At 44.9% G+C, this 10,993-nt stretch overlaps 1 protein-coding gene across 4 annotated transcripts; it reads right to left on the reverse strand.

Annotated features, from left to right (window-relative positions):
- Positions 1-1,040: 1,040 nt before the first annotated feature.
- LOC112254539 (solute carrier family 45 member 3) lies at positions 1,041-8,443 on the reverse strand. 4 transcript variants are annotated; one of them, XM_024427214.2, is made up of 8 exons: positions 7,880-8,443; positions 5,298-5,996; positions 4,913-5,154; positions 4,459-4,571; positions 3,800-4,269; positions 3,350-3,615; positions 2,894-3,199; positions 1,041-2,779 (listed from the first exon to the last, which is right to left on the reverse strand). In XM_024427214.2, exons 2-8 carry the CDS (start codon positions 5,437-5,439, stop codon positions 2,588-2,590), a joined length of 1,731 nt encoding a protein of 576 aa, XP_024282982.1. In that variant the 5' UTR covers positions 5,440-5,996; positions 7,880-8,443; the 3' UTR covers positions 1,041-2,587. The 4 variants fall into 4 exon arrangements, with proteins under 4 accessions (XP_024282982.1, XP_024282983.1, XP_024282980.1 ...); XM_024427215.2 differs by lacking the exon at positions 7,880-8,443 and adding an exon at positions 7,675-7,834 and having other exon boundaries at positions 5,298-5,874; XM_024427212.2 differs by lacking the exon at positions 7,880-8,443 and adding an exon at positions 7,675-7,834.
- Positions 8,444-10,993: the final 2,550 nt, after the last annotated feature.

Consider the following 10,993-nt stretch of genomic DNA (forward strand, 5'->3'; position numbering starts at 1 on the left):
CGCCAGGAGCTGCCGGAGTCTCCCGTCTGTCCGCCAGGAGCTGCCGGAGTCTCCCGTCTGTCCGCCAGGAGCTGCCGGAGTCTCCCGTCTGTCCGCTAGGAGCTGCCGGAATCGCCCGCCCGTCCGGTGCTGCCGGAGTCTCCCGTCCAGTCGGGACCCGTGGCTTGGGTCCCCAGTCCGAGGTCGGCGGCGAGGGTCGCCGCTCTTTAGAGGCCATGGAGGCGGGTAAAAGAGGCGGAGAAAGACTGGTGGAGTGGGGTCCACGTCCCGCGCCAGAGCCGCCACCACGGACAGACACCCACCCAGACCCTCCCCTATAGGTTCAGGTTTTGCGGCCGGAGTCCGCACCTTTGGGGGAGGGGGTACTGTCACGTTCTGACCTTAGTTCTTTTGTTATGTCTTTGTTTTAGTATGGTCAGGGTGTGAGTTGGGTGGGTTGTCTATGTTTTTCTATGATTTGCTATTTCTGTGTTTGGCCTGGTATGGTTCTCAATCAGAGGCAGCTGTCAATCGTTGTCCCTGATTGAGAACCATATTTAGGTTGCCTGTTTTCTATTGTTTGGTGGGTGATTATTTTCTGTTTTCGGTCGTTTCTCTTTGATGTTTTTGTTATTTACGTGTTCATTTCAATAAATATGGACACATACCACGCTGCACCTTGGTCCTCACACTGTAACGGCCGTTGGTGGAAGAAGGTATGTAAACTTCTGACCCACTGGGAATGTGATGAAAGAAATAGAAGCTGAAATAAATCAATCTCTCCACTATTATTCTGACATTTCACATTCTTAAAATAAAGTGGTGACTGACCTAAAACAGGGATTTTTTTCTAGGATTAAATGTCAGGAATTGTGAAAAACTGAGTTTAAATGTATTTGGATAAGGTGTATGTAAATTTCTGACTTCAACTGTACATGACAGACAAGTGAGATTGAAGAGGAGTCTCTGCTAGTACTGTACCACAGAGATTTTAAACCCAGAAGCTCAACATCAAGAGACTTCCGGGAACACTTGAAAACAGACAAGAGACTAGGCAGGGGTTTGAAAAGGTAGAGGTAGTTTCTTAGTTGTTCATTTAAAAAAAATCTAAAGCCACAACAGAGTCGAGCCAATGTCTTAAATAGTTACACGTTATTGCTCCAACCTCATGAAAGTGACAAACTGACAAGTTTTCATGCGCAGTTCGGTGCGAGACAACCGTTAGACCCGATGACTTGTTTCTACGCTAGCCAAAGTCACCTACAAGTGTGATTGGTGATTTCTATTAGAGAAGCAGTTTTAGCCTATCTTCATATTGTACTGTATTTAACTGTACTATGTTACATATGGCACTCCTTATGAGAGTGGATCCAGATAGCTTCCCTAGCAACAGAGCACAGCAGGATCGGATCAGACCAATGATGTTTAAAAACCCTGGTGCTGTATAGAAGGCACCGGGCAGCCATCATGGCACTCCTCAATTGACATGTTTATTCTATTACAGACACCTGAATGCATACTTTTAAATATATAATGTGTGCTAAACAAAGATAAAAAATATATAAAACATTTACCGTAAAGTTTTTTTTGGTACTAATATTACTGTCCCCAGTACGACAACAAAATACTTAAATGTAATGTAATTTTGTCCTTGAAACATTTAATTGAAATACTGTAGAATTCCATTCATCTCTATGGAGGACTGCTCCTACTGGGGAATGCCAATATGGCCTACTGGCTTCAAAGCCTCACAATGGCCAATACACAGCATCGTCAGTCGAGGATTTATATACGTCATTGGATCAGACACACTGTGAGGAGTCCCCTGAACCCCCCCCCCCAAACACACACATACCAGGATTTATCATTACCATGGAAACATGGGGGGGGAAAACACACACAAAAACACATCACCTCTCCTCCTTACCCCTCAACCCCAATGCAAATAGCAGAGTGGGAGTCATACCCCAACTTTCCCTCTGGCCCTGGGGCTCACATAAATACATACATCCATATATACATCTAGTAAACTTACTGTACACAAATGCACAACAGACTTCAGAATACTTTCATGGCCTTAGATAGCAATCATGCAACATTTTAGTTATAGCAGTGAACAAAGTGTTCTTTGAAACATGTTAGATTGCAGTAACCAACAGCAAACATAATACATTTCAGACATGGCAATAAGCAGTATCACTTTATCCTCCTTTATTGTGTCAGAGGAACAGTAGCCTGTCTCAGTGTTCCCCCTGATATCTTGAAGCATCTGTGACCAGCATATATGGTGACCAATCTAGGAAGGAAAACTATTTTACTGTCCATTACAGTGTTTCCCAGGATTGACCTACTCTCTTGGTTGTGCCAGCACACTAAACAAGAAGTACCTGTCCTTTCAGGCAGTCTTAGAGGTGCTGATATCAGGACTGCAATCATCCACCCTTGGTTCTTTAACCCCTGATTCATTTGAGGAGTCAGATGGCATATTTTGCAATCTACAGGATTCCATACCGGATTCTACAGGACTCCGGATTCCATTCGATGATAACGGACAGACAAAATCCAATAGAAATCTGCAATTCCACAACACAGATACATCCACAATGGGTTAACTCTTTAGCCCCGTCAGTGTTGGAGCGCTGTCCTTTGACCCTGTGAGCTTGTGGAGGTCACTGCGTGTGAAGACGACACAGGTGGAGCAGAGCATGGCCATGATGCTGAGGGAGCAGGCTGAGGCCATATAGGCACTGACACTGTGAGACTGCTGCACTATGGAGCCCAGACACAGAGCAGGCAGCACCTGGCCAGAGAACAGAACACAATAGAATAACCATTATTGTTGAGGCAAATAACACACACTCGTCTGTTCACTGGTCAACTGGTCTAACCTGTAGAACCTAGCTTTAGTGTTTACCTGTGAAAGCAGGTAGGCACTGTCTAGGATAGCCATGTCTAGACACATCCCTCTATGAGGCAGGGGTATGGGCTCTCCTTCTCTCTCCAGGGGAGAGGGCAGGGGTATGGGCTCTCCTCTCTCCAGGGGAAGGGACACGTGGGGGGAGGAGGAAGAGAGAAGGGGAGCCCCGGGGAGATTGACCCCCTCTGGATACCTGTTGCCATGGATGTGGACGGAATCAGGGGGAACAAGGGGCTTGGAGTGGATGTGGTCATCACTATCTCCTGGGTGAGAAGGTCTGGATTTGGAACTGGAGAAGAAGACCTGAAAGAAAGAAAGAAAGAAAGAGAGAGAGAGATGGGAGTAAAAGACAGAGAGATGGAGAAGAGAGAGCAATAGAGAGAAGAGGGTGGGATTGGGTTTATCTACTGTGATCACTTCCCTGTCAGAACATGTAGTGGTAATCTGTCTCACCTGTCTGTCAGAGTGGTACAGACACAGCAGGGTGTAGGGCAGGACCTGCAGCACACAGAAGGTATATCCAGTAGCTGCGGCCATGACAGTGATCATCACTACACTCTTTGAGAAACTCATCACAGCTGTAGCTAACGCTAGCAGGACCACACTGCTAACATACACAGCCCGGGTGCCTAGCAACACTATCCAACGCTCCATCAGGATGGAGCAGACCACTGAGGTCAGGCACTGCAGGAATAGACCCACACTCGCCATGCGCACACCTGGGGAGATACGGGGGAAAGTAGGTGTATGAGTGTATTGAAATGGATGCATTGACAATCTAATATGAAAATGTTAAAAGGGTTTAAGATAAGGAGTGAAAAGGAAAAAAGGAGAAGACAAATTTGCTGCAAACATTGCGGTAAATGAAAAGATAATAATAAAGTAAAAGTCTGTCCATCCTACCTTCATCGTATCGTAGTCTCTCCTGTGTTCCAGGTGTAGCGTTGGGTACTCCCCGGTACAGCCCCACTCCCATAAAGTCTGTGTAGAACAGCATGAAGCTCATCAGAGCCATCCAGCTGAACAGTTCGGCTACAAACAGCCTGCGTATGACTGCCGGCACGTGCATACACACACTGTACATGCGTGGCAGCGCCGACACACACAGCGACACACTCCGCCCCACCGCCAGCCGCACACACTGAGGCCGCGGCAGCAAGGAGTGTGCACAGTATCGGCTCAGGGCGGAGCTAACACTAAGATCCTTCCTAGTTGTCTCTCCCCCTCTGGTGTATCTTTCCTCTGAGATGAAGACTGTGCTGAGGAGGCAGGTGAGGAAGATGAGGGTGAGCAGGGCATAGATGAAGGCCTCCTGGCCGCCCAGGTAGGCTGCTGTCGGGGCATGGCTCCAGTCCAGGGCTGGCAGCAGGTACCTAGGATGAGACAGAGAGGGATATCACAAGAGGACTCTGGTCTCTTTTATGATATGATCTCTGTCCAATTCACTATCTCAGAGAGATGGAGAGAGTTACCCTGCCCCAGGCAGCACCTGGGGCTGATCTTTAGGGAATAGAGAGAGAGAGCGAGTGAGAGCAATAAATAGAGACAGAGAGGTCCCTTACCCCAGGCATCCTCCCAGGCTGATCATCAGTGAGTAGACAGAGAAGGCCCTTCTGCTCTCCTCCTCTCCTGGGAACTGGTCTGAGATCAAAGCTTCCAGTGGAGTGAAACAGGCCTGTGGATCACAACAGTAATTTAGCTTCTATAAACACCGCGCGCACGCACGCACACACACACAGTAAGGAGCAAAAAAGACCGTTTGATTTCAAATAAAGAATTCAAATATAGTCAGAAACATCTATATCACAATGCTATCTAAGCAAAATTCAGGTAAACTACAGCAATTACAAGACCATAAACTACTTCACTCCAACTCAATCAGATTTGTTTTTTTTTATTTAACCTTTTTTTAACTAGGCAAGTCAGTTAAGAACAAATTTGTATTTACAATAATGGCCTAACCCAGATACAGCACTAGTGTATTTATACTATTTAACAATATATTTTCTGCTCTACCTGCCCAGAGAACTCCAGCAGACAGGCTGACCCCGCCAGCAGGACCCTCTCCAGCCAGCGAGGGTGCTGTGGGTAGAGCAAGGCAGCTAGGTGAGAGGCCTGGGGCATCACCTGCAGGCCCAGCAGAATCCCCACACAAAGGAGCCAGATAAATGGCCGCCGCCGACCGAAACGTCCACGCCACGAGTCACTATACAAACCGATCATGGGCACGAAGATCAAACCCAGAACTGGACCCACTCCTGAGAGAGAGAGAGAACAGGAAGGAAGAGAAGGAGATCTACTTCAGAGCTGAAGAACAAATAATTTATTCAAACCATGGTCATACAGTGTTCACACTACAGTCATTCAAGAATGACAATATGGTCATAAAGTGTTGCCTCACCCAGCACCATGGTCATGTAGCGTTCCTCCATGCCGGCCTGCAGCAGTAGAGGGGGGATGTAGAAGGTCCCTGCAGCCATACACACCTCCAGACCACAGGTCAAAGCATTCACCAGCAACAGCTGACACACACGGCCCTGCATGACTCAAAGATGCTTCCTCTGTCTATACCTCTATATCTATCTATCTCACTCTCTGGTCTATCCCTTACTTTCTGTTTCTCTCCCACACAGTTTCTGAGACAACTGTGATACAGGAGTTTATAGTGACTGTGTGGACAGGACAGAATGCTCTTCTCTATCCATGTAATCTAAGGGTCTAGGCTTACAGGGGGTAGTCCTTGAGTGACCTGCGTATGTAAATGAGTACGTGGGGCAGAGTGAAAGGAGGCTGGTGTTTGTGTCCCATGCTGCTGTCCAGAGGTCCCAATGTCTCTTTACTCAAGATAGTGGATAACAGACAAGATAGCTGACTGGATGGCTTCCCCATGTATAGTGTTGTCTGTACTCACATTGCACTTCTGGCAGACAGAGATAGTGGGAGAGTTGTATGTCTAGATCCGTCTATTTCTCTCTGTCCTATGGAGGTAGTAGAGAAGGGTCAGTGAAGATAAAGGGTTCCAGTCATGCCTGGTGAGTGTAGGTGTAGTTAACTCAACTCTGCCAATCGACAGAGAAATCCACACATGGAAACATGGGCCCTGAGAGAAGTAAGGGAGAACAGGCTAACATGAATAGTCACAACAATAGTCACAAAATATCATAAGTCATACTGGACGCAACAAGCTTCCAAATTATTTCTACAATCATTTCTACATGTGTTTCCCTACTGGTGGGCCTGGACTTGGGACTCATTGGTGGGCTTTAGATGGGTCACAAATGCTGAAACTTTAGTAACCACTGGAATAACCTGGTTATAAACAGGTGTGGAGTTAAGCTACAGCTCAACACTTATGACAGAGAAGAGGGGGGAAAGCAGGGTTCCATTTATCTATCTGCCTCATCCTGTAACTCGTAGGGAAAACAGGATGGAAAACGCTGGAATATACTGTACCTTTCCAGGAAGGAATCAAATAAATCACTGTGTACATACACCCTGCCAGTTTTATGTACCTTCCGTCATCCGACCATTAACATTCAACACATTGTGCAGATAGAAATGTCTGCTTTAAAGAACTGAGGGACAGGATTCACAGTTGATCCAATGTGGGAGCGTCACGTGTGTGTGTGTGTGTGTGTGTGTGATACTTCTGTGGATCAGCTCAGTCATTTCATCAGTAGATTGAATTTCACTTCCTTATGTTATAAAATGCATTTTACCAAGACAAATAGGATGCTTCATGTTCTGATTCATTCAGTATGGCCTTTCTCTAACATATCATTAACATTATATGCCAAAAGTCAGATTTAGACTTTTTCAATAATAAGCACTGAGTTCGAACCAGCGACTGCAGTGACGCCTCTTGCACTAAAATGTCTTAGACCGCTGCGCCACTCGGGGAGCCCTCGGGAGCCCTGTTGACAGTGTGGTGCTGCTTTTTCAAAGTAACATTTGAGGGTTTTACATGGTCGTCTGCAAAGTTGTTTCTGAGGGTCACAAAAAAGCTAAATCAGCATGACACAAGCTGAGTTAAATATAAAAGACGTTGAAAATAAAAAGCTTGCAGTTATGCTCAATGCGCCGTTGACATTTCACAGAGATAAGATTGTTTGTTTGATATATCCTACAGTGTGTACACTGAGGTGTGTCCTCCTCTTTCAGCCTGGCTGCCAGCTCACCTCACACACAATGCAATCAAACCCTGACACAATACGTGGATACCTAGTGTACTGTGCCTAGATAAAGCTATCAGACTTATATCAGGAACAAGAAACTGGCTTATAAAGACTTGGCATCACAATTGAGACAACTTGACAAATTAAATGAGGAATATACATAGTCCTGTCATGTCCAACGTGCCATTGGAACACAGGAGTGATGGTTGCCGATAATGGCCCTCTGTATAAGCCTATGTAGATATTCCATAAAAAATCAGCCGTTTCCAGCTACAATAGTCATTTACAACATGAACAATGTCTACACTGTATTTCGGATCAATTTGATGCTATTTTAATGGACAAAATGTTTTGATTTTCTCTCAAAAACATTTTCTACGTTTTCTAAGTGACCCCAAACTTTTGTAGCGTATATATAATAAGATTTCACAGTAAGCTCTCTGTCATTTCGTTATTTTTGTACAGGTAAATCAATTATTTATTAAAAAACATCTTGACATTTCTAATTCCCACACTTAAATGATTAAATGAATAAAGACATTTTATAGCTAACACTTCTTCAATTCTGTTAAGTATGGCCTAATCCATCACTACAAAACTCACAGTCTAACGTTCCTCTGGGTCACTCGTAGAGCTGTTTCTGTCCACTCCTCATGTGCCTATGTCTGTCAACTCTCAGAAGGAAGTAAGTCCTGTGTGTGTGTGCGTGTCGTTTCCGATAAGCCACGCAATTATAGGCGTAATCAGAAATTGACCTAGGTAACACACCTGTTGTGATGTGTGTCGCACCTGTGGTGAGGTAACACACCTGTCTTCAGCTGACGTGGGAGCTGTCAGGAGTGCCAGGCTCAGGCTCAGGTTGGGAACTGGAATATCAGCATTCCCATTACATGTCCTGGAGAATTGACTTGTAGGGACTGGGCTAACCACCACAAGACAGTGTCAGCCAAAAGCAGAACAGCGGCTGTCATTAATAGTAGAAAACACACTTCTCAGGACACATACTCCTAGGAACACATCGCTTAGGACAATGGTTTCCAACCCTAGTCCTGGAGAGCTTTAGGGTGTGCAGACTTCTTTTCCAGCCCAACACAATGTCTGTTCCAGCCCAACACAACTTCTGTTCCAGCCCAACACAACTTCTGTTCCAGCCCAACACAACTTCTGTTCCAGCCCAACACAATTGACTCAAAGAATCAAGGTCATAATGATTGTTTGACTAGTGCTAGGCTGTAACAAAGGCCTACACACCCTGTAGCTCTCCAGGACCAGGGTTGGTGACCACTGTTGTAAAAACAGACAGACTCTTTGTGTCTGACTCTCAGTTTAAAGACCTGATTATATCCCAGCAGAGAGGTAAAGCAGTTGTCAGTCAGTCACTACACAGCATGCCCGAGTGACTGTTTACTGAGGCAGCCATAAAGCTGAGAATCACATCCTGGTCCCACACCTGCCAGCGAAGCGTATCAGTGACAACAACAGGTAAGTAACCTAAACCACTAGGACAGTCAGTCGGAGGTCACTGCTTCAATAAATTCAAAATGAGAGGGATTTAATAGTTATTATGTTACAAAAGAAACACAGCTCTGAGCCACAACTACCTTTGACTGGCACAGAAATCCCAGATGGACATGAATAATGTTCACGTCAGGATAATCAAGAAATGCTTAACATGAGCAGAGAAATGAGTCATGTAGTAGGGCAAATCATGACAGTGCTCAAGCTGAAACAAGCACTTTGAAGGAGAAAAACACATCAAAGTGTTCATGCGCCAGCAATTAAAAGTGCTGAATTAGGCATTTACAGTGTTAAAGAGGGGAAGGGGAATCCGCACGAGGTCAGTCACACAAACAAACAAAGTCAGTTAACTGGAACCATGGGTGTAGCAACGCAGGCCTCTTCATGTCTGCGTGTGTGTTTACCCCCTCCACACAAAAAGGAAAGAGGGATAACTCCTGTTCACAGCACCTTGAGGTTTCATCAGTGTGAACATAGGCCAGTATATCAGCCCCCAATGTGCAGTGAAGTGTTTAGATACACCACTGTAGTCCAAAGTGCATCTTCTGAGTTGTGGCATTCTGGCTATATGATAAAGGACAGAGGTCTGGCACTCTCTAGTGTAACCGATGTGAAATGGCTAGCTAGTTAGCGATGGTGCGCGCTAATAGCGTTTCAACCGGTGACTTCACTTGCACTGAGACCTTGAAGTAGTGGTTCCCCCTGCTCTGCAAGGGCAGCAGCTTTTGTGGAGTGATGGGTAACGGTGCTTCGTGGGTGTCAGTTGTTGATGTGTGCAGATGGTCCCTGGTTCGAGCCCAGCTCGGGGCGAGGAGAGGGATGGAAGCTATACTGTTACACTAGCTACAAATGCTATTAAATCAAGACAGACTGAAAAATCTGAGAGTTAGGAAAAGCAGAGATGATGGATGGCCGAGCCACTGTCTGAGCAAAACATTTCACTCATCTCAATATATTTGCCAACATTCATATGGAAAAATTGTACAGCCTATAATAGTCCACATGACTGTAGTTATAGCCTACGTGTGAAATGAGTACAACTCACAATAATTTTGATTACTAGCCCACCTTGTCTGCTCACAAAGTTCTTATAAAACACCTGTTTTTAGTTCCTCATTCACAGACAAGAGCTCATTCTGGAAATCGTAATGTCAAGACATTATACACTGAGTGTACTGCTCTTCGCGTGACAGACTGACCAGGTGAATCCAGGTAAAAGCTATGACCCCTTATTGATGTAATTTGTTAAATCCACTTCAATCAGTGTGGATGAAGGGGAGGGCAACTTTGATGGGGGTGGGTGCAACAAAAAAACACAACTCATCCTGAGGGGCCACAGTGGCTCGTGGGTCTGCGTACCCACATCCAGTAAAAAAAAATTTACCAATCTAAAAATGTTCTGCTGAGATGGACTAATTGAGTGACTGCTGATGCACAACCACATTTTTGAAATTGTACCTTGTGTATTCTATTATTCTAACTCTCAACAGTAAGTTGAGAACACAACTGAGTCCCCCTCCCCTAAAGAAATAAGGTCCACGGGCCTACAAAAGTGGGATGTTCTTAATGTTTTCTACAGTGCATAGGCTAAAGCATTATAAAACTGTGCCTAATAAACCAAGATCGCAAACAATACATCAAAACTAATGAAGAACAAAATTGCTGCCAGTAAAATGATAGACTGTTTGAGCTCTAGGTTAACTGACTGACTGAAGTGCAGTATATCCACACCGCATCAAACTCTACAACATTAGAGATGCGTTTAAGGTTACTTTACCTTTTAAACTCCAGTGGTTGAACCTGCAGCTTCATTCTGCAGAGGTCGTGGAGACAGTGTGCGTACTTGGAGATGCTTCCAAGTTTTGTAGCTGAGTCAAATTAATATGTAACAGTCTGCCTGACTGTCTACTGCAATTGCATTGGGAGAAAAAAGTAAGTTAGATAACAAAATACTTTCCATATCAATATGCACAAAACATTTGATATTGATAGGCCATGATAACAGAATGATTGACATATCGGTACATTGTCTGCAAAAGCAGAGCTTCTGTATAGTGGAATGCCCTCTTTATGTCCAGTCATATTGATGTGAAATGTCCACCAACGAATTTGCAGCTGCCAATCAGATGTTTGTGTTTCATTATTGTTCAATCAAGTTGAATGATTCAGATTGGCAGGGCATAGAGGATTCTAGTCTATTGATAGGGTGCACTCAATAGTCTACTCAACAGTGGTTTGCTCTTCTTGTCTCCTCTCCTTCTCTTCAACTGTACTGATGACTAGACAGGTGATATTTCCAGTGGGAATCTACCATATTGTTTTCACCTACTCTGTGACTACAAATGAGTGTTAAAGAAGGGGATGAGGCCACTAGACTAGATTACTGTGATGCACCCATAGACTG

This window comes from Oncorhynchus tshawytscha, linkage group LG07 (assembly GCF_018296145.1).
Source record: "Oncorhynchus tshawytscha isolate Ot180627B linkage group LG07, Otsh_v2.0, whole genome shotgun sequence".
Classification (NCBI taxonomy): domain Eukaryota; kingdom Metazoa; phylum Chordata; class Actinopteri; order Salmoniformes; family Salmonidae; genus Oncorhynchus; species Oncorhynchus tshawytscha.

What these genes read in the sequence shown, in the direction of transcription:
- LOC112254539 (XM_024427214.2), bottom strand. Translation starts at nt 5,439, where the DNA reads ATGCAGGGCCGTGTGTGTCAGCTGTTGCTGGTGAATGCTTTGACCTGT. An exon ending in CTACATGACCATGGTGCTGG is followed by an intron (nt 5,155 to 5,297) that starts GTGAGGCAACAC and finishes TCTCTCTCTCAG; the next exon opens with GAGTGGGTCCAGTTCTGGGT. An exon ending in AGCCTGGGAGGATGCCTGGG is followed by an intron (nt 4,270 to 4,458) that starts GTAAGGGACCTC and finishes GTCTCATCCTAG; the next exon opens with GTACCTGCTGCCAGCCCTGG.